Here is a 23,623-nt window from a genome sequence, read left to right on the forward strand (position 1 = left end):
CTCCTCCAGTGAAGGAGAACTGACTACCCACAAGATGGTCTGTTCCAATGTGGAACAGCTCTTACCAATTAGGAAGTTTGTCCAAATAGTTGACTAAAATAAACAAGTGCAAGCTGTGTGCGCACAAATATTGCGCTGTTCTAGCAAATTCCCTAAAGTGTGTGCTATCCAATAACTGAATAAAAAAACAAACTAGTGCACTTTTTATTGGAAGCAATCTGAATGATGTTTTGCTATTTGTATTGGGTGCTATCCTACTAACTCGTTCAGTCAGTGGAATTATTTTTGCTGGCGCGACAGAACCTCCTCGGCTACTCTCACTGCGCATGCTCTGTGCCTTCCTCAAATCTATTCTGGGAAGTTGGGAGAAACCCAGAGCAGGTGCACAGGGAGAGGAGGAGGGCTTTATGTTGAGCAAGGGGGAAACTCTGAAAAATACTCATTGTCAGTAGTATGAAGAAAGTGGCAATGTTTTCTCTCTTTCAGAATACTGTATGGTGGTACCTCGGGTTACAGGCGCTTCAGGTTACAGGCGCTTCAGGTTACAGACTCCGCTGACCCAGAAATAGTACCTCAGGTTAAGAACTTTACCTCAGGATGAGAACAGAAATCGCACAGCGGCGGTGCAACGGCAGCTGGAGGCCCCATTAGCTAAAGTGGTACCTCAGGTTAAGAACAGTTTCAGGTTAAGAACGGACCTCCAGAATGAATTAAGTTCTTAACCCGAGGTACCACTGTACTAGTAGTCAGGGTCACCCAATGAAAGTAAAATTCTGGACCAGCAAAAGGAAATAATTCTTTATGCAATTCATAATTAACTTACACAACTCACTGCCACATTATAGGTTAGGCCTGGTGGCTTTAAAATGGGATTAGACAAATTCATTAGCAGCTATTAACCACAAGCTAAACGAAACCCCCACATGTTCAGAGGCAAGAAGCCTATAAATAACAAATGCTGAGGACAAACCACGGAGGCCACTGACTTTGTGTTCCACTTGTTGACTACCCTGAAGCATCTGTCTGCACAATGACAGAAACAAGATTCTGGACTAGGTGAGCTTTTGATCTGATCTTGTGTTGCATATTTATGCATACGAAACACCGTCATATGGGTGGTGCATGGTTCCCATTTTCCTTTATATTTAGCAGCTCTATAGAAAAAAGAAACCTCACGCTGGGAAAGCAAGGCTAACAAAAGATTTCTGTCCATCAAGCTCCTTTAGAAATGCACACGCGTAAGAAAACAGTGAATACTATTTGAGGAGACATCTAAGTATAGAAGCTTGGCAAAATCCCAATGTTGTAATCTGCGCTTGGTAGCATTAATGGAATTGATTCTGTCAGCTTCTGGGAGTGGATTCTGTTCTCACTCAGTGGGTGACCATAAGCCATGATGTAGTCTTCAGCCTATATTCTATTCTGCAAACCCTGAGCCTATATTGTATCGTGTATCCAAAAGAGCTGAAAAGAATTAATTTGAGGGATAGATCAGTTGGTAGAGCATGAGGCCCTTAATCTCGGGGGGGGGGGTGTTGAGCCTCATGTTGGGTGAAAGATTCCTGCATTGCAAGGGGTTGGACTAGATGATCCTTGTGGTCCCTTCCCACTCTACCAATTCTATGATTCTTTGAAAAGGGGAAATGGTACGTGTGGGGTAGCCAGTGAGGAAATGTCTCAAATATCCAGCTAAAGCAAGCCATATTTTCTTCCTGAAGTTAACCAGTATACTAACGAGGTTACAGAGCACAGGTCACAGCCAAATAAGGCTGAAAGGTTCTTCCTACCCTTAAAAAAAAAAAATCCTCTCTGCAGTGTAGGACTGAATCAGAGCATGTGCATGTTGCTACATTTGCAATAAATAGTAACGTGGAGGGTGGCAAAGTGGGAAGTGAGATTTAAGGATCACAGGCTTCTGTGGCCCCGGAGTAAGAATCCACAGAGACTTTTGATTTGGTCGTGACCACTGTCTCCAAGCGCTTTTGCAAGAGATGCTAAAAACATTTTTATTTTCTCTAAATGGGTTTTTTTTTCCATTTGTGAATATGGGAAAGAGCAATTATAAGCTCAGATGAAAGCCCCATTCCCATCTGAATGGCTGAAAGAGCATTTCCAGGTCTGCGAACAGATGTGGACTTAAAAGACACACATTTTTTTATTTTATTTTTTGCCACAAGGAAATTAGGATATACTGTAAGTGGTCTTCCTGGAGTGAGAAATGCTACACTGAAAAATGGTGTGTGTGTGTGTGTGAGAGAGAGAGAGAGAGACATAATTTAGTGTTTTTATTAGAACGTCAACATTTTAATGTGTATAACTTGGATCGGAATTAAAATTATAATCACAAAGGTTGTGATTAAACAGTTTAATGGAGCAAGCAAATGTGACTGCAAAGCACAAGAGGTTTTGAACCAGACTGTGGTAACAAGGATCAAGTCAAGCGCCTTGCCCTTGGTGCAACCATGGTAGCTTAACCAACAAGGGTAGGGCAGAGTGGGGGGAGCTGTTGACATGTTCCCTGCCAGGCTTAGAAGCCAAGAGGGCCCCTGGTCCTATAAACCTTTGGATTCCCAGCAGTGACAGAGGAGGAGGAGGAGGAGGAGGAGGAGGAGGAGGAGGAGGAGGAGGAGGAGGAGCTGGAACAACTGCAGAGCAGACGGAACTTTTGCTGTATCTTCCTGCTTTGAAATTGCTGCTGCTATCTCTGCAATAGAGGAGAGCCACTGGGATCATCCCTGGAGAAGGGACCCTCACCATACTAATTTACAGCATCCTGCCTTGACACTCAACTTCTGGGTGGAAAGTTAAAAACACAAACACAAACCAGGAACGCTGGGGGCGGGTGGGAGCTGGAGCTGACTCTTGCAAGTTAGGGATCCCTGGGCCAAGGAGAGGAATATCAGTGTTTGAGCTTTTATTTTTCTCTTCGAGAATATAGATTTGTTTTTTGTACTGCCAATGCTGTTATCACTGTTATTGGGGGAGGGAAGGCTTGTGTGGGTGTGGGTGGGTGTGCGCGCTATATGGAATGTAAACCTTACATATGGTTTTGTTTTTGTTTTAGCTAATCTATTTTACAAGGTATTTTTGTCTATGTTATTCAGTGTAAGTTGCTTGGAGATCTGTTAGGTGATAAGAGGCTAATACGTTTAATAATTAATTATAATTAATTAAATTTCTAAACCACCTTCACCTGAGGACCCACAGTGTGCATTACAACATAAACACACAAAAATACAGAACATAATACTGAACAAAAACAATAGCCTCCCAATAATTTAAAAGGCCATAAATTGTTTAATTGGCCAAAGGCTAATATTATTAATTTCACACTGGCTCCTCAACCTGAGGCTGTGTATGCATTACCATTTACTCCAGCTCCAGTGCGCTCCCACTGATGGTGCTTGAAGTTGTGCACGCATGACAACAGCCACACTCCATATCTATTCTGCAGTCTCTCGAGAAATACTGCTAATTGATGTGCCTTTCCTTGTACCACCTCCTTTCCGATTTGAAAACATAAGCCTCACGAACTGCACAGTTAAGCTGAGGTGTGTACATTTCAGACAACCGCTGCACATGCGCGGACCACAGCGTATGCGCGGATGACAACTTCATGAATGGGAGTCCTGGGGGTTGCAGGTGCAGGGAAACCCAACAGGTAATGTTCATCAGGTGAAGGCATCTCCCTCCCCACCTCTCTCTCTGGTGTGTACAGCAACATGCCAATGCAACTTGAAACACAACAAAGTGTAACAACCTCACTGTGTTTTAAGTCGTTAATGTGGATACAGCCTGAGTAACTTGCTGCTTTGGTCTGGAAAGGGCTACTTGCAGACTCCAAACTTATCAACCTAACTGCTAGGTGATGTGACTGCCTACCACTTTCCAAGCTCCTTTATCTACCTGGGTCAAACTGCATAGTTAAAGCACACTTACTCCATTTTTAACAGTCATGGAGAGTCCTGGGAACTGCAGCTTCTTAAAGGTACTGGGAACTGCAGATCTGTGAGGTCAGTGCTCCTAGCATACTACAGTTTCCAGGATTCTTTGGGGGGAAACTATGCCTGTTAAAGAGTGCTTTGAATGTATGGTGTAGATGTGGCTGGTCAGTATCTGCTTGTCTCTTGATCCTCCGCTCTGCTAGTGATAAAAGCGATGTTTTGGTTTTCCCCTCTTTCTCTGTAAACATTATGTATATACCAGCAAAACTGGGCTACGCTAAATATACTCATTTATAACACAGATCAAGGCATCACCAAACCAGAAGAAGATAGGTAACTTTTCAAAGTCACATAACTCAATAATATTTTTTTTTATTAAAAAAAACACCATACTGCAATGCACTTTGTTGTCTCAACACCCAGGCACAAATAATAACTTATGCATTCACAAGGTATAAGTATCTACAGGAAAACCACTGTGAATGAGGACTTGAGCACTGCTTGTGTGATGGGAAAATTACCTTCCTGCTTGCTTAGGCACAGCCTTACGTTCTTGTGTCAGTTGTGTCTCTCAACAACTTTTGTGCTCGTGAAAACCTTCTTCTGACATGGCACAGTCTTCAGATCTGGCAAAGCACTGCAGCTTTTGCCACAGCAGAACTGAAATATACTTTTAAGCTCCCCATTTCTTACCTGGCTTTGTGCAGTTCATTTCTTCATGTGACTCATTATTTGATGCCATCAATCTTCTATTCCTCCATAACTCTGACAGGATATTTCTGTCTACAAGAGTTGGTTCTTGTCCTGCATAAAAAGACAAACACAGTATTTGCACCGGCAAAAAATAAAATAAAAATTCTGCCCCTTGATATCTATACATCTAAATTTTCACTAGATCAGCCTTCCAATCTGGACTCCAACCCCCATCAGCTTTCAGACAGCATGGTCAATGTTCAGGGTAGATGGGAGTTGTAGTCCAGCAACATCCACAGGCTGCGTTAAGATAAAGGTTCTCTGTGACTAAAGCAAAGCTTGGCATCTTCTGTTGGTAAACAACACATTATATAAGGGTACTTGGTGCATACCGGAGAACAAGCTGTGCTAAGGGAAAAGAGCCGTTTTGGTATAATGGTATGAGTACTGAACTCTGGCTGAGGAAATCTGTAATAATCCTGATTATAATGCAAGTCTGAAATACCTAACATTATATATATATCTAATGTTCAAATCAGGGGACATGAAACTGAGGCCAGCAATCCCACTAAAAGCAAGCCAAGCCACACAGAACAAGCATTAAGAGCTCTGCAAGACCAAACGAAAGGCGTACCTAGTCCATTCTCTTTTCACAGTGCCCTAGCTATGGGAAGCCTGCAAAGGGGATGTGCAATGCAACACCACACTCCCCACTTGTGTTCCCCAGCATATTGCCTCTGAATCAGGTGAAACCATCAAGGCATGGATAGCCTTGTCCTCCATGAATGCTGGCCTGTGGAAGTTCTACACACCAAAACACATTTGAATTGGGAGAGAATGGATTTTCAGTTCCAACCAGGAAAGGCAGTTCAAACACAGGTCATTTTACACAATAAGCACTGTGTGGAAATTCCCTTTCAACAATTATTCAATCAGGAAAGAGAAGGGTTCATTGGAAGACACGGAGTTACCTATTGTTTGCAGACTGTAAAGTGGATATGCTTCATATACCAGATAAGATCTAAAGTTTATCATTCTTGAACTAAATACACCATATAGGTTATTTAGATGGCAAACACACCAGGGTGTCCCAGAGTAGATTACCTGCAATAACCTTATCATGATCACTTGGTGCTCCAATCTTAGATAACTATGCAACTGTATGACAGTCAATAAAAAAGAAGTTTGCGTTGCAAGTAATATCAGATTGAAAGAGAAAATAAATGAATTGAAAGAGAAAATAGACTTGGAAATATGCCCCTTGACAAATGGAACAACAGACAACAGTGGTCTCAAAGCAGTTTTCTTTGCCAGCAACATGAATCTAGACTTGTCACTTTTCTTATAAATGTATACATTAGCAAGATCAGCAAGTTGCTTCCCAAGCTAAGGTGGTGTGTTAGTTTTCAGACTTGCTCTCCACTCATGTATCAGATGGGCTGGCTGATGTGGGTTTAAAGATGTATATGGCCCCCCAACAGATTATCCTTAAGGGGAATGTGGCCCTCTTCGGAAGGAAACACCCTCCTCTGTGGAATGCATCTATCCCTAAACTGGAAGTTCAAAAACTGTTGCAAAACTGACTGGGTGGGGAAGATGTAGTGGTGACATTTAAGACGAGTCTGCTGCATCAGGGCAGTGGCCCATCTAGTCCAGCTTCCTGTTCTCACAGTGGCCAACCAGCAAGTGGTACTCAAAAGCATTCAGTACTGCCTCCAACAGTGGATGAAAAACATATTATCCATCACAGCTAGTAGTCACTGGTCACCTAACCCTTCATGAATTTTTCTAACCCTCTTTCGAAGCCATCCAAATTGGTGGCCATCACTGTCTCCTGCAAGAAGCCAATTCCATAGTTTAACTACATACTGTGTGAAAAAGTACATTCTTCCAACATTGCACTACCCAAAAAGTCTCAGCTTCCCTCATTCAAACTGTACCAGAAAAACCAAACACGAAGAACTTCGTTTCCCCCCCTTTTTATAACAGCCTAGAAAAAATGCATTTGTTATTAACGCCATGACAGCTCCATCAAACCACCTCTTCCACTGTTAAAATATTACATCTGCCTTCATTCTCTCTTTCTTCAGCAACAATATGGGCTTGGTCCTTAGGTACAAGATGAGTTTTTGTATCATCATCCTTTTGGTGGCTTGCAGATTCTCAGGAGGCAAAGGTTTATTACATTACGACTGGTACAGAAGGAAGATTCACGATTAAACGTATCATTCAAGTGACCTTCTTTCTTGATAAGGAAACTGTGGACCCAATAAAATATGAAATGCTCCAACAGACTATAGAGTTAAAGGCTCTAAACCAGCAATCTCCCTGTGTTTGCATGAAGTTGCCCTTTATAGATATTCAGAAGTTTTTGCTAGTGCAGAATTTGCAGGTTTACTTTCTTCCTGAAAGGGAGGGGGAGGAATACAAACATTAGCATTTGTGCTCCCTCCCTCTAATACTCTCTTTTTTAGGGGGGGGGGACAACCTATAGTTTATTCAAGATCTCATATTATTACAATAAAACAGAATGCTCCTTCTGCTCCCCCTCCTTCATTAAAGTATTTTCATGCCTGGTATTCAGTTGCTTAGAGCCCACACCACCAACTAGACTGGGACAAAAACAAAGCCACTGTGAAACAAGAAAGAACTATCGCCTTGCTTCAGGTATCTTAACATTTGCACAAGTACCCCCCCCCCCCCCAAAAAAATTACCTAGCCCAAAATGGACAGAGCATGCTCAATGTTCAGCAGAAGCCATAGAAAGTTAAGAGTTAGCTGGAAGCAAACAGAAAACTCTGACTGGAGAAAGGGAACTGGCCAACTTGAGCCTCTCCCAGTTTATATATTCTAGAAAGCATGGCTGGTTGCTGGAAAACTGAACAGGAGCACTCCTGTAAGGGACCAAAGGCAAAATGCAACATTTTGTTTGCAGTTTCCACTTTATTTATTTTTCAAAAAAAAATATACTGCTTAATTGTAAGTAAAACCGCTTGTGACTCATTATCATTCAAGATTAACTGAAGAGTGGTTCTAACTTCTTTCCATTGTTTTGACCCTGCCTACTTAGAAACAAGTCAAATCACAGATTTGCAGAGTTGTAAGGAACCACGAGGCTCATCTAAGTCCAACCTTGAGGCTCAAACCCATGGCCCTGGGATTAAGAGTCTCATGTTCTACCCAACTGAGCTGTTGTTGTTGTTCAGCTACTCCCAGGTAAATGGGGTTAGGGATGCAGCTTTAGGCATTTAACCAACCTCCTCCTTGTTGTCCTATCAGAAAATGTCTAAAGCCACTTAACAGTGCCCTCTTAATAAAACCATATGTTCTCCAAAGTAGAACAGCAAGAGAATGCATAGGGAAGTCCATAGTGATTGCCTCATGAGTGGTGAAGTTGTGTACCTTGCTACTGAAATTCCCTTTGTATGGAGACTAACAAAAGCCAAACAATTTCTGGAATTATTTACTGTCCACACTTAAAGTTTAGGGGCATGGCCAGATAGGGTTTTAGCAAAGTGTTTTGATCAAAAACTGGATACTTATCCTACTGATACCTCTCTCTGCCTTGAATTCCTAGGGATGGCATAGGCTTAGCGCAGAAATACATATATATGAAGTATTTATAATACATTACATTCAAATAGCACATTTTAATGTCCAAAATGCTTTATGCACATATCTCAGTAAGCCTTGCAACAACCCTGTAAGGTAGATCAGTGTTATCATGTACACACATCCATATTATTATTAATAATAGGCTTGAAAGAATAATGAAAGGGCCTAAGGCAAGGGACCATAGCTCAACGAGCAGAGCACCTATTCTGCAAGCAGGTCCCAGGTTCAGTCCCTGGCATCTCCAGCTAAGAGGATCATATGGCAATAAAACATGAAAAACCTCTGCCTGGTGCCCTGGGGAGCCACTACTCATGAACATAGGCAATACTGCACCACAATGACAAACAAGTCTTTATTTTGTCAGGCAGCTTTCTAAATATCTTCAGAGTTTGTGGCAGAGGTAAAATTTGAACCTATGGCTGACTCCTTAGGGCAACAAGGCAGAGCAGATTTCAGGGAACTAAAGCTAGCAAAAGGGAGACAGGGATCTGCAAAGAAGAAGTCTAAGAAAACTGGACAAAACCTTCAGACACGGACATCTTTATGCTACCCTTAATCTTAACATTCACTGTGCTTGTTGCCTTTCAGTTACGCTACTGAGAACTGAAAGGTGATTTTTTTTTTCAAAGCAGAATTTAGTATGTGGCTTCGCTTGCTTGAACATAAGAGTAGCCCTGCTGGATCAGGCCAAAGGCACCTCTACTCCAACTCTCTGTTCCCAAAGCAGGCAAACAGATGCCTATGGGAAGCCTACAACAGGAGCTGCGTGCAACAACGCTCTTCTACCTTGTGATTCCCAGCAACTGGTATTCATAGGCGTGTTGCCTCCAACCACTGTTGGAATGACATAGCCGTCATTCTGCATCCTCCATAATGTGTGGGGTCACTTGCACGTGTCACCTGCCAGAGGGATCTTGGGTTTGCCTTCCGTTTGAGTGTCCTCTGCCCTTTGCTTGTTAAGGCGACCCATTAATGATCTATGGCTTGGGAGAGGACCCAAAATCCAGAAGTTGCCTTTTCGTTTGATTCAGGGTTTACAGCTCTTTCTGGTTTACAGCTCACCCTGATGTAGCACAATCCTAGGCATGTTCACTTGCAATTAAGTCCTATTAACTTCAGTTACTCCAGCTAAGAGTGTATATGATGCCCCACCCTTGGCCGCGAAGCTGTGCCAGCTTTCAACAGGGGAAGCCATAGAAGGGATATTTATCTTTCCCAATGGCCATGCACATCTACTTCCTGGTGTGGCTTTTGATGCTCTACTTCCTCAGCACCTGCTGTTAGCATCAGGATAAGTAGCACAGGAGCGGCTAAGCTAGGGAGGTCTGCCAATACATGGCCTCACAGGTCATTCCTTTAATAACTACCTGGGCCCTGGCAGACTAATGTTTGGAACAGCCTGCTTTTCTGGCAACAAAGGGAGGAGCCAACCCACCTGCCAAACTGCCTCTCTCATTAAAGGAACAGGAGTCCCATTGGTGGGGGAAGGGGAGGAAGTAGCGCCAAAGCAAAGGTTGTGAGGTGTCCATTTATTTAAGAGCCTGTAGTTCGGGAACACCTGCTTTCAGATTTGACCCTGCTTTGTCAAACTCTGCAGAACAGAGAGCAAAATTCCTTGGTTCCTTCCCCCGCCTCCACTCCATCCCCATGTTGATCTGGCAACCCTTGTTCTAATCTGCCCATTTTGGAATTACTGTTCTAAGCCTACAGCAAGCAGCACAGCAGGCAAACCGAAAATATTTCAGCAGGGTTTTGTTTTTTTTTGCACCAACTCAGCTTGCAAGGCAGGAATGAAGCACATTAGATCAGCAGCAGCATTTTCCAGCAAAATCTCTCTCCCTCTCTTTCTCTGCTGAAAGTTGTCAGTTGGGTCTGTAGCTTTTATGCAACATATAATAAATGGGACACAAAGTCAATCAGGTTACTATTGCTGAGACGTTGTGCACTGCTATATGGGATCTCTTCCTCATCAGGTTTGTTCTGTTCTTCCTACATTTCCGAACTCATATTTAGCCACAGTCATTTGCACATTATATTTAGTAGTCATAAAAAAAAATCACTCCTAAAATGGGATCCCACGTCCAAGGGAAATATAATGTTCTGTTTCAGAAATGTTCCATCTACTCATCATCTCCAGATCTGACTCTGAAATTCACAGGTATGGAATCAGTTTGAATGCAAAAGTCACAGGACTGTTGCAAAACTGAGTGTACATGAGTTTATACGGATATGCTATTTCCCCCCCCCCCTTTGATGGAAGTTTGTTCCTCTATGAAAAAAATGTACACAAATCCGCCTTGTATTGCTGGTAGCCAAGCCTTAACCGTTTCCTCAAATATTCAGGAGCAATCTCACCCTTATGAACCTATAAGCATAAAGCATTATCCCATGGGTGACAAAGGATGCAATCCTAAACACACTTGCTCAGGAGTAAATCTCATTGAATCTTCTGAGTTAGCATAGGATTTCGCTGCAAGCAGGACCTAAGAACTGCCTGACACTTCACTATTCCCACTGGCAGAAGATTCAGGACAAAGGGGGGGGGAGCACTTCTTCACACCATAGTGTAATTCACTTGTGGAACTCATTGCCACAAGATGTACTAGTGACATCCATTAGCTTCAACGGCTTGGGGGGGGGGGAGAAGGCAAATTCACTGAAGATGATGCTGAGAACGACCCTAGTTAGATGGGGTGTACAGAACCACCAGCTTCCAGAGGCACTTTTGCTTTTGACTATTACCAAATCTCACTTGCGGGCTTGCCAGGTGAATTCAGCTGGTTGCTGTTGTAGGAAACATGGCCCTTTGCTTTCATCCCACTGCATACATTGAAAGCCCCTAAAAATCCCAGGAAGTGTAACGGTATGAAGGGAAGGGCAATCTACAATTCCCAGGAGGACTCTTGGCAAATGTCTGGTGGTACACAGGATCGCCCAGGTATGCATGCATGCTGGGTGCCCTAACAGCTGTTACGCTGGAGGGGAAAGCATCCTGACCATATTTGGGGAGGGGAAGATAAACGACATAGGCAGCTGCTACCTTCTGTCCTGCCAGCTCAGCTTCTGTTCTAGCCACCTACCCACGAGGGGTGCCAACTTGAAAAAATACTGGGGGTGGGAGGTAAACCCCTCCCCACACAATTGATCACATGATGTGATGCATGGATACAATCTGAATGGCAATGCCCACCAACTTTGGGGTGCCCACCCCTCTCAAATATTTCATTGGGGGAAAGGAAGGGACCTTGCCCCCTAGGAGTTGGTTCCTATGCACCCACCCACCCAATCTTCCCAACCGATCCCCTCTGGCTAGCCACCTACCTAGCTTAGACAGCAGGGTGGACATGCCCCAGACGAAGAATAGGATCGCGCAGATGAAGCCGACCTGCTGCAGGAGCATCTCCCGCCTCTTGCGAACTTTCCTCAGCTTGAAGAGGGGCGTCTTCGGCGGGCCGCTCGGCTGCACTTCCAGCCCCATGGCGACCCCGGGGCTCGCTGCACAGGATCGGGAGGTCCTGCGGGTCAAGAGGAGGCAGCCTCCTTCTCCCCACCCCACCCCCCACCCCTCCGCGCCTTCGCGAGCGGGGCTCACTTGCGGGGGGTCCCCGCGGAGGGCTCCATCCCCACGGCCAAGAGCCGGGTGCGCATCAACAGGGAGTCACAGGACACGGGGGGGGGGGAGCGGGCCGGTGCTCAGCAAGGCAAAGCCTCCTCGGCAGCAGCAGGTGGCGAGTTTTGGGTGGCTTCGCGATCTCTGCTCAGGCTCAGGAGCCCGTCGTCGCCCCACGGCAGGCCCGGCGCCGGAGGCCAAAAAAATTAAAAGATCCAGGCAAGAAATCACCGCCGGCGATGGAGAAGCAGTTGCAGCAGTAGCATCCAGCAGCTTCCTTCCACAGCGGTGGAGGGGCGGAGGTGGGAGCCGAAAGTGCCCTTGAAAAACCCCAGGCAAGCGCCGCTTCAGGGCAGAGAGCGATCAGGACAGCAGCAGCCGCAGCAGCGCCGCTCCGCGCAGCATCCCGCTGGAAAGTTTGAGAGCCCCCTTCCTTCTCTCGCCAGCGGCTTGCGAAGCATCAGCGGCGGCGGCGGCAGCGGCGACTCTCCTCCGCCTCCTCCTCATGAGGCTCCACATCCCTCTGGCGGCTCGGAGTTGTCGGGCTCCCGGGCGCACCAGCCACGCGCTCTCCTCCCCCTGCCCTTTTCTCTGGGCAAGGAGCCACCAGTAAGGGGCAAGTTCCTGCGCTGGCTGGCTGGCCGGCTTGCAACGCCTCCTGGTCCTCCTCCTCCTCCTTATCCCGCTCGCGGGCAACTTTCTCTCCCTGCGAAACACCTTAGCGCTCCCTCAACGCGCGCAAAGCTACCCCCCCCACACACACACACACACTCGCCCGCGCAGCCAACGCGCATGCGCCTCCTCTCCGGGCACCACAGGGTTCCCTCTGCGCCTCGCGCTGACGGTCACCTGCAGAACTGTGCATTTTCCCGCGCTCGGTCTTCGCGGTGGGCGGGGTGAGAGAAGGAGGAGCAGGAGGGGATTAACTGACCAAATTAATCTTTTCCCCTAAATGGCGCAGGAATTATCTCTTCTCTATTTAGCGCTTGGCAAGTGCTGTGGGTTCGGGGATGAAGCGTGCAAGAGCATGTGCTTGCGCCGCTGAGCCCAGCCCTGTCACACTCAAGCTCACACATCCAAGTTGCTTCCCACCCCACCCTTTCCCCTTCCCTCAAGGTGGAATGAATTCCCTCAGGGATGAAGCCATGGGCGCAGCCAAGGGCGGGAGCAGCTGCCTCCTCAGATCAAGTAAAACAATAGAAATACTTTACTAACTGACCAGTCAAAGTCCTCACCCCGCTAACAAAAATCCTGGCTATGCCCATGGATGAATCCCGCCTTTTTGAAATGACGAAATGATGGAAAGGTTGAGGGGGATTGGGGACTGTACGATTTGGGTGAAAATGTTTATTTCAGACATTTAAACATAATTTGAAGAAGAAGAAGCAATCAGAAACATTGGCTCCTGTGGACTCTTTCAAACAGTGCCTTTCCTTGAATGCAAAAGTTGGGTCTCTGCATAGCCTCCAACATTTCTCCGATGAAAAATGAAGTTTACTCCAAGTAGACCTCTGGAAATGAATGGGCCTTACCCTTACTCCATTAATGTTATGCTTACTGAATACTTATTGAATAAAAACGTTTTGATTGAGTAAAGAGGCTCCCTTTACAGGGTTGTTGTCGTTTGGGGGGGGGTATTTCTAAATGCAAGTGACAGTAGGTGAGAAGAGGCATTAGCTCCTGTATGAGTGCAAATATAGAGACAGCCACTTCTAAGGTGATACAACACAGGTGCCTTTTCCTGGAGGACAAACCTATTGATGGCTACTTTTAATGATGATGCCTATGAACTAACTCCAGTTTCAGAAAAAGTATGCTTCTGAGGAAAAGTGGCTGGGGATCACAAGTGGGACAATGCTATTTTTCTCATGGCCTGGGGAACCTCTGGCCCTCCATACATTGTTGGACTCTATCTCTGCTGTCTACGTTTCACCAGTCTGAGAAGTACAGTGCAGTGGTTAGGATGTCAAAACTGTGACCTGGGAGACCAGTGTTCAAATTTTCACTCAGCCATAAAGTTCACCAGATGGCCTGGAGCCAGCCACTGTCTCTCAGCCTAACCTACCTCACAGGGTTGTTGCGGTGAGTAAATCACAGAATTATAGCGTTGGAAGGGACTACAAATGTCATCTAGTCCAAACCTCTGCAGTGCAGGAATCTTTTTTTTCCAATGTGTGTGGGGGGGGACACACACCACATACACAATTTTTAACTCATGGGGGGAATATTGAGTTAGAAAATAAATAAATAAATAAATAAATAAAGTCTCTCTCTCTCTCTAGCCAGCACGGTCCATAGCCAAAGATGGTGGGAGTTGTGGTCCAGTAACATCTGGAGGGCCACAGGTCCCCCACCGCTGTATTAGAGGGTTGGGCTAGGATCAGAGAGATGTGGACTCAAATCTCCCATCAGCCACAAACAAAGCTCACTGGTTTGATTTGGGCAATTTACATCCTTTGACCCTTGCCTATCTCACACAGCTGCTGTGAGGATAAAACCGGGGTGGGGGGTTGGAATAGCCACATATAAGTGTCGAGTATCTTGGAGGAAGTGTGAGATGAAATAAAGCCTTTATTTTGGGGGGTGGGGTGGAATTCATATACTGCATGCAAATCTATGCCAGTTTAATCAATTAGCTAGCCATTAATGAACAAAACCTCAAAGAATTAGCTGCAATCAATAAGAAGAAGAGTTTGGATTTGATATCCCGCTTTATCACTACCCAAAGGAGTCTCAAAGCGGCTAACATTCTCCTTTCCCTTCCTCCCCCACAACAAACACTCTGTGAGGTGAGTGAGGCTGAGAGACTTCAAAGAAGTGTGACTAGCCCAAGGTCACCCAGCAGCTGCATGTGGAGGAGCGGGGACGCGAACCTAGTTCACCAGATTACGAGTCTTAACCACTGCACCACACTGGCTCTCCAGTGTAACTGGGAGGCTGCCCTGAACAAGGAATAATAAAAATTATAGAAACAAAAACAAAGACAAAAAATATTAGTAAGGAACAAGAAAAATTGCTTCATAGCCAACAGAAACCTCTAGCCCAAGCCCAACTGCCTTTTGTTATTTTACTGATGTGTTTTAGCATCTATGAATAGCTAGCATCAATAACCTGGATAAGGACAATTTTTTTTTTTACATTTGGATTCATTTGCTCACTTATAATGAACACCTGCTATAAATAAACTTCCTCATTTGCTCAACTTCATGGTCACCAAAGAGGGTTTTCGTTTTGTTTATTGAGATCCCTTAAGTATAAGGGTGGTTGTGATGTTGAAGAATTCCTGAGCATGTGGTGCTGAGGGGATCAGAGAAGTGACATTTGGAGCACTACAACTACAACATGGGGGAAGGGACACAGACTGCCACTTTCTTCTTTCAACCAGAAAGTTACTTATTAAAAAGAGACTCTCATTTTTGCAAAGAAATGTCATGCACTGAGAAACTTGTTGTTGTTGTTGTTGTTGTTGTTTTTAAATCAAAATCCCAAGAGGGGCAAGTCTAGGAAGGCTGACATTCATATATATGTTTTCTCTTTTTTCCCTTTCTGGGTCTGATTTTTATTATTATTTCATTTCAAAATGTACAGTATATAAAGAGCAGTTACATATGATTTTTCTGACCTAAAGATAAATCCTCATATTAGAAAAAGTTACTGTATATACTTGAGTATAAGCCTAGTTTTCCAGCACATTTTTTGTGCTGAAAAAGCTGCCCTCGGCTTATACTCAAGTGAGGCGGGCGGTGGGGGGCGGCGAGAAAGAAGCCCTTTCTCTCCGCTCGTGCCACCACCTGCTCTCCCCAGTCAACCATTCCTTAAGAAGCGTACAAGAACGGTGGTTCTTTACTCTCCCCAGGCAGCTTGTTCCATTCCTGAACTGCTCGCATAAATGCAAACTTGGCAAAGGAGGAAGCGGAAGGAGCAGCCCAAAGGGCTGCTTTCGGGCTGCTCGTTCCTCCTCCTCCACAGCGGCAAAGGTGAACCGGCTTATACTCAAGTCAATAAGCTTTCCCAGGTTTTTGTAGGAAAATTAGGTGCCTCGGTTTATATTCGGGTCGGCTTATACTCGGGTATATACGGTATATGTCAGGAAACTGAAGATCAGGCGAAGACTGGTTAATTTGTTAAAGGGGATTAGTATTAGGTCAGTAGCCAGTAATTTCAGTTATGCTTAAGTCCTGCTGAAATCAAGGGAACTAACTTCCTCCATTTATTTCAATGGGATTTAAACAGAACTGACTATTTTTGCTAGTTGATTGAGTTTTGGTTTTTTTTTTGTGTTACATAACAAGAACTGCAAATCTGCCTCTCGGCCACCCCCAGCATTTACTTCCTCTTCCCATCCCTATCACAAATACCTATAGTCAAGGTACTAAGTGAATATGAATATATTTTATTTATGGTCCACCAGCCACAAAAGAAGGTTGCAGAATATAAAACACATAAGATTTCTATAAGCGGGGGGGGGGGGGGGCTCAGAAAGCAATCATAGTCTCAATCTAAGCCTATGGGAAAATGCAGCATTTAGGTATTTTGCAACATGATTAGTAGTTAAAAAGTTAGAGCCCTCCCATAAAATGACCAACTGCACTTACTAGGCAGGCGGAACCATAGCTGTCAACTTTCCCCCCTTTTTAAGGGAAATTCCCTTATTCCGAATAGAAACAAAAAGAGAGGGTGGAAAGAGAAGACAGACAGGTGAAGGTGATTCAGTTAACCAGACACAATACTGAGAGTGCAGCTGATGATGGCTGGGTGTTACCGGATGCCTGAAGTGGGCTGCTGTTAAAGCAGTGCGACTTTAGTTAGATTGGGGACACTATCCATAGGTGGTGTTGTTCAGTTGTTCAGTCATGTCCGACTCTTCGTGACCCCATGGACCAGAGCACACCAGGCGTGCCTATCTTTCACTGCCTCCCGCTGTTTGGCCAAACTCATGCTAGTCGCTTCGAGAACACTGTCCAACCATCTCATCCTCTGTCATCCCCTTCTCCTTGTGCCCTCCATCTTTCCCAACATCAGGGTCTTTTCTAGGGAGTCTTCTCATGAGGTGGCCAAAGTACTGGAGCCTCAACTTCAGGATCTGTCCTTCCAGTGAGCACTCAGGGCTGATTTCTTTAAGGATGGATAAGTTTGATCTTTTTGCAGTCCATGGGACAAAAGCATCAATTCTTCGGCGATCAGTCTTCTTTATGGTCCAGCTCTCATAGGTAGCATGGCCATTTATGCATTACCCAAAATGACAACAGAGGATTCATATGCATATAACTTGTGCATACTAGTGTATATGTATAGAAGTACGCAGTGGCAATGACACCTACACGAGAGGTGCCGGAACTGAGTTCTGGTGAGTTCCCCCCTGAAAAAAAAGTCATGGATCTACTTTTGAATAGAAATACATCTCACCATAGTTGGTATCTAACACAGTCTGCTGTCTAAGTCCTGTCGATGGGCAACTTCACAGCCACTGCTCTCCCTTCTTATGGTAATTTATCTTTAAAATAGGCCAGACAGCTGCTCAAATAGATGACTGTCCTCTAAAAACTAGAACATAGTCACCTTATTCACAAATTGCCTGATTTCCCTCCAATTGCACCCGAACATGACTCTATTCCAGAGACATTCATGATAGGAGGAGAAGGACGAGTCCAAAGCCAGGTCATAAAAATGACATCTGGCAACTTCACCAAATCCTTCAAAGCTCCAGCTGTATCTATTTAATAGCACTTGTTTCTGAACTGTGTGTACTGACTGATGGTGTGTGTTCAAGCTGTACCTCGTTCTTAGACTCACCTGCCAAGTACACTCATTTGCCTGGCACAGCATTGTTCCCTCTTTTTCTTGGAAACTGGAATTGGCAGCTTTGCTTGTATGAACTGTTTTAAATTATGGATAGCTTAATATTTTAAAATCCTATAATTACTAGCCACCGTAAATATGGCAGGAAGCAGGATCTGAGTGCTGAAATTAACAAATTGAAGGAGTGATCTTTCATGTGTTCATATAATAAACGTAAGACTTCTGAGCGTAAAAATCGGCTCTCTACATTGTAGAAGTCCATATTATTTCCAACTTTTGTCATTTCAGGTAACTTTGCTCCATAAAAAAATGCCTCATACAAAGCTAGCTAGCATACTATTATCAGGGGTCAGCAAACTTTTTCGGCAGGGGGCCAGTCCACTGTCCCTCAGACCTTGTGGGGGGCCAGACTATATTTTGGAGAAAAAAATGAACGAATTTCTATGCCCCACAAATAACCCAGAGATGCATTTTAAATAAAAGGACACATTCTACTTATGTAAAAACACGTTGATTCCCAGACCGTCCGCGGGCCAGATTTAGAAGGTGATTGGGCCGGATACGACCCCCCAGGCCTTAGTTTGCCTACCCATGCTATTATGATCCCCTTGTTCAATTAACTTCAAACAGGGCATCTGTTTTCTTCTGTCAAATGTTAACTCCCCCTTTCTACCTAAAGGTACCTTCTTTCTAAAGGTACTTCCAGAGCAAGCTCCTTTTTTATTGTTTTGCGTGCAACCACAGTTGGGAAATATTTCTTTCTTTCTTTTTTTAAAATCCCTGTGCAGGTGTCTGGAAACAAAAGACACAAAAATAAATACAATTTTGTGGGAGCTGGTTTTTACATATAAAAGAAAGAGCACTTTCTAATCTACTAAAAAGTTCTAGGTATATGCATAGAACTATATGTGGAGAATATGTCGAGAATATAGAGAAACATGCTTAACAAGTTGGCATGATTTTCACAGAAGTTCCAGATTTAAATCTATTTTCCAAGAATATGATTCTGTTCCTTTGTTCCTTCTCAGTCCTGGAAAGTCCTTGATTTTGCCTCAATTCTGCCTTCAACAGCACTACAAATTGTTGTGATGACAACCAATTCAATTTTTGGCTCTTTCGGCTTGGGTTGTTGTTGTTGTTGTTGTTGTTGTTGTTGTTGTTGTTGTTGTTGTTGTTGTTGTTATACTACCCTTGATTTGAAGATCACAGGGTGGTTTACATTTGCCACCTTTTGTTGCCGATAGCCAGCATGTCTCAAGGTCCTTAATTTGCTCCTTCAACATTTAAAACTCTAGGTAAACTCAAAAGTATACACTCTTGCCAGGGACAAAACCATGCCCAGTATTTACTTCTTTGGAGCATTTCACCCTGCTCTTCAGCTGAAAAATCTCCCAGAGCTTACAAGGTTCAACAATAGGGCAATAAGTTGTTTTATTTCAATTTCTTTGTTCCTCTCTTTTCTTCCATGGGAATCAAAAGAACAATGATAGTAGCTACCCTGAATTACTGAATCAAGGGGTTAGCAAAGAGTGCATTATATACTGATGTGTTTGGTGCTAAATTTGAATTTCTATTTTGTTTAAAAAAATGCCCATGGCTCCGTTTTTAAAATGTGCATATTTTCAATCAAACTCACAATTTCGAAGGTGCAATGAGACTGATTGTGCAGACCCAACACAGAATTGCATAAGAAGTCCCCATATGAACAAGAGCTTCATGTTTGCATCAGAGTCCCTTTGTCCATAAGGAAACTGTATGGGGATATGAATTTTTAATCTGGATTTGTAAATGTAAATGTGAAACCTGCGTTGTTACACGCGCGCATGCGCGCACGCACACACACACAGGCTGAGAAGTGATACCTCTTTTACTTATTTCGTCACTAAATGAAACAATTTGGCTCTCAAACATTATCTACAAACTATTACAGGTGTTTTTTTTAAAAAAAAATGTTAACATGAGATGGTGTTTCAGCCAAAGCTCAGTTAAGCAGGAACATCAACTGCTGCAAGGCAGGGGAATTGCCAGCTTTCCTCTTGTGCAACCTGCTCTTCGGACTTCGGGTTCTTGCCATGTTGCGTCGTCATCATGCCAGTCTCCAACGGTGACTTTTGTTTTTGAGGGCTGCAGAAGCAGGAGAGCAAGTCAGTAGTTTCCATCTGGCACATACTGTCTCTGCAGTGTGACTAAAGCTGGTGACATCATGAAGCACAATTCCCCACCTTCCTTGCAATTTGCTGGCAGTCACCTATGGGAGAAACTAAGGGGATGTGAGGGAATCAGAATGGGAGGACTCCAAAACAGCTCTCAGAGTGAGTAGCGTTGGTTTGTCATAGTTGTAGTGCTGTAACTATAAGGATGCAAATTACCCGTTTCAGTTGATGCTGTTTTCAAAATAGGCTGTGACCTGGGACTGGATCCAGACTTAGCCATGGTTGGAGTAGACCCACTGAAAACAATGGAACAAGTTGGTAATGATATTTACTAATATCCCCAAATATTTGCAGAGCGTGTGTGGTTAGACATATTCTGTTTCAGTTTTTCAACTGTTCTTTATCCTTTAGGACCCAAAGCACGCGCACACACACACACACACACACACTTCATTAAAACCACTAACATTCGATCCACAAAGACATCTCTTAAGAAGAGGATGATTTGCCAGATTCTGAGACTGGGAAGGGCATGCCAGGTAATTCAGAGTTTGAATCAGACTATGTAAAGGAATAGAATCATAGAGTTGGAAGGGACCCAAAGGGTTATCTAGCCCAATGCCAGTCATAAAACTGTCAATACTGAGGAGTAGAGACAAATTAAGTAACATTTCTATAAAGCCAGTGTACAATGTTCATAGAAAAGTGTGTACAACTAAACCAAAAGTTCATTTTGTGAAGCAGAGCGAACAAAAGGGTTTAGTCATATGGCTGCATTAATCATAATCAGATCAATAATCAGCTGCTGCACACTGGGTCAACATCTTCATCCACCTATGTACTACAACCCCAAGGTCTCATTCCTGTTCAGTTACCACCAGTTCATACCCTATGAGTGTATATGTGAAATTAAGATTTTATGCCATGACATGTATCACATCACCCTTATTTACATTGAACTGCATTTGCTATTTTACTGCTCATTCACTCAGTTTGGAGCAGTGCCGGATTAAACCCTGTGGAGGACCCTACGCAGTCAAAATCTTTGTGGGGGGGCACCCTCACAAATTATCTCCTAATACATTTTTGAAAACTTCATATCCGGAGGTTTCTCGTGCGCACGCTCTAGTGGGATAACGTTGAACTAAGGAAGCTTGATTGTAATTTTCTTTCGGGATCAAATCAATATAATTTTGATCTGTTGTCGTGGGGCCCCTAAAAGGCAAGGGGCCCGTAGGCTGGTGTCTACTCTGCTGATTTCGTAATCTGGCATTGGTTTGGAGAGGTGCTCTTATATTCTGTAACATCACTTCCAACATCAAAATAAACAACTACGGGAATAAAGGGCAGCCTTGCCTAGTTCCTTTTTTTATTAAACATTCGTCTGAGAGATTATTATTTACTAATATATTTGCAGATTGTTCAGTATAGATTGCTTTGATTCCTCCTAGGAATACCAATCCTTGGGGGGAGGGGGGACACTTTCTATAGCCCTACCTTTTCGAAAACTAAGCTGACTCTCCCACTAGCTAGATCTGTGTTATGTGGAGCCATATGCATAGTGGACTATTCTTTCCACCCCTTTTCCAAAACTGGAGTTTTTAGCCTAGTTTTCTGCGGCCCCTCAAACTTCTCTGCTGGGGTAACGCAGGTTGCTGCAGACTTTCTACACTTCGAATTTAGCTCCTAAGTGCTTTGAGGATGTGGCTCCTACCACATGTTGACTTTACTATGCCCTTGACTTCCGGTGAGGGCGCCATTGCCGGCGGTCGAGGGTTGTCTCGGCAGCGAGACGACCCTGGCTTCCCCGGGGGCTAGGAGCTCCGCTACCGCGCAGCGGGCTCCATTAAGCCGCGGGTCGAGCGTCCCACGGTGTGGGCTCTCCAGCTGGCCCCTTTGCGCTGACCCTTTCTCCGCTCCCCTTGTAAAAGGGGCGCAGGAGTGAAAGGGCAACGGCGCGGGGCTGTGGAGGTTTTGCCCCAGCCGGGGAAGCTAAGTGGTGGCTGCCGCCGCCGATGAGCGTATCGTTCTTACCTAATTGAAGCAAAAAAGAAGAACCCCGTAAGCTGTAAGTACGCAGTTTAATTGGCCTTAAAAAAAAAAATTAATTGGCTTTTGGGGAGGAATGTCAAAAGGAAGTCCGTTCCTCTCCCTGCCGAATTCGAAGAAGTAACAATGTATCTGGCTGTTGCTGCATTTGGCTGATACAATGTTTCTATTGGAGTTTCTCTGACAAGTACGATCTGTCAAAACCCCTGTTAGGGGAGGATTGAGACTTTTAAAGCATTTCTTCTCAAAGTTGGTGGAATATAATTTTCGCACCCTGATTAGGGGAAAATGGCGGCTGAAACTTGAGACCTAAAGATGGAAAAGTACTGAACTTTGTTATTTCCTGCCTGCTTCTGCCATTTTTGGTTTCGCTTTTAAAATGACTTTAGATCCGGGAATGACCCAAGGACAAAGGATAATTCTTTTGAAACTAGAACTCTTGAACCAGAAATTAGAATTGCTGAATCAGAATGTTGATGAAAAGTTTTTTGGAATTGGCAAGGCTTCTGAGAACTTTGCTAATGAACTTGAGGAGAACCTTGCTAAGGAACTTGAGGAAATATCCGAAGAACAAGATACAGTGACTATGCAACTCCAAGAAGAAGAAAAACCCTGTGGGTGTGAGAGGCCCAGGGTTGAATTTAGACATACTATATCCGATTTCTGGGGTGGGAGCCCAGGAATGAAGGAACAATCTTGGGAATTACAATTAAAAGTTGATTGGAAGTTTGAAATGGAGATGCTGGATGGTGACGTATTATATTTCCTGAAGAGCTTTGCAAGGATGCTTCTGGACAAGGCTTTGGCCCTTAGATACAAGGAAAAAGAGGACATTCTGGACAATGGTTTTGGAAAGGGGTGGAGGGAAGTCTGGTGGGTGATTCCGAGGTGGGGAGAAAAAATGGTAAGAAGAGGGGTAGGGTGAAAGATTTTAGATGTGTATTAGGAAGGCTTACCATGGTACACTGAAGTCAGAGTGTTAAAAAATTTGATTTGGAATAGAGAAGAGATACTTGGACTGTTTTTAAAGAAGGATAGTTTAATATTACATAAGGTTTGAATTAGAAATACCAGCAGCAGTTTTAGTGGAATAAGAGATAGACAAGGTAACAAGAAGTTAAGATTTGTATTAAGAAGTTGTATTTTGATATTTTGATATTTTGATGTTAAATGATTTAAATTTTAGAGATGAAGATTATGAATTTAGGTGAATGAATTGTTGAAATAGATAGAAAGTTACTAAAGTAAATTAGAATTGGAAGCAGAGGAGAGAACGGGGGAAGTCCCCCTAATTAGATTCGAAATAAGATTTTAATTAAATGTATGGAGTGTTGGTGTTCCGGTGTAGGTATGTATTTTCTTTTATTTCTGTTTTTCTTGTTTTATTTGTCGTTTTTTTTTTCCTATTGTATTTGTATTTGTTTTGATGTGGAAAACCAATAAATTTTTGTTAAAAAAAAAAGACTTTACTGTGCCCTTATTGGTCTCTGGCCTGTTTTAATTAAATAAGTAGGTATTGCTTATGCTTACCCTCTTCTTGCATGTCTGCTTAACTCGCCTTGGCTCTTAGTCAGCTGGGGCTGAGACGCTTCATCATAGGAAATGAATGGAAGCACAGTGAGGCCTCCAGAGGAAGAAGAGTTCTTGGTAGATTATGCCCTCAGAAGCAGAACTGATAGGACATGCAAAGGGTAACAAAGAGCCCAACTATTGAGTGGTATTTCACTGAATGTTTATTCAAAATACTTTGGAGATCCCTA

General features: G+C 43.9%; 1 protein-coding gene across 2 annotated transcripts in view; it reads right to left on the minus strand.

Annotated features, from left to right (window-relative positions):
• Positions 1-11,926, minus strand: part of SLC24A4 (solute carrier family 24 member 4) — a 102,459-nt gene extending 90,533 nt beyond the window's left edge. For both annotated transcript variants that reach the window (XM_033140859.1, XM_033140851.1), the window contains exons 1-2: positions 11,574-11,926; positions 4,638-4,748 (exon numbers count right to left, since the gene is read on the minus strand). In XM_033140859.1, coding sequence (XP_032996750.1) covers positions 4,638-4,748; positions 11,574-11,730 — 268 coding nt within the window. In that variant the 5' untranslated portion in view covers positions 11,731-11,926. The remainder of the gene's footprint in view (positions 1-4,637; positions 4,749-11,573) is intronic.
• Between the last annotated feature and the right edge of the window lie 11,697 nt (positions 11,927-23,623).

The sequence above is a fragment of the Lacerta agilis genome, chromosome 1 (genome assembly GCF_009819535.1).
Source record: "Lacerta agilis isolate rLacAgi1 chromosome 1, rLacAgi1.pri, whole genome shotgun sequence".
NCBI classification, from domain to species: Eukaryota; Metazoa; Chordata; class Lepidosauria; order Squamata; family Lacertidae; genus Lacerta; species Lacerta agilis.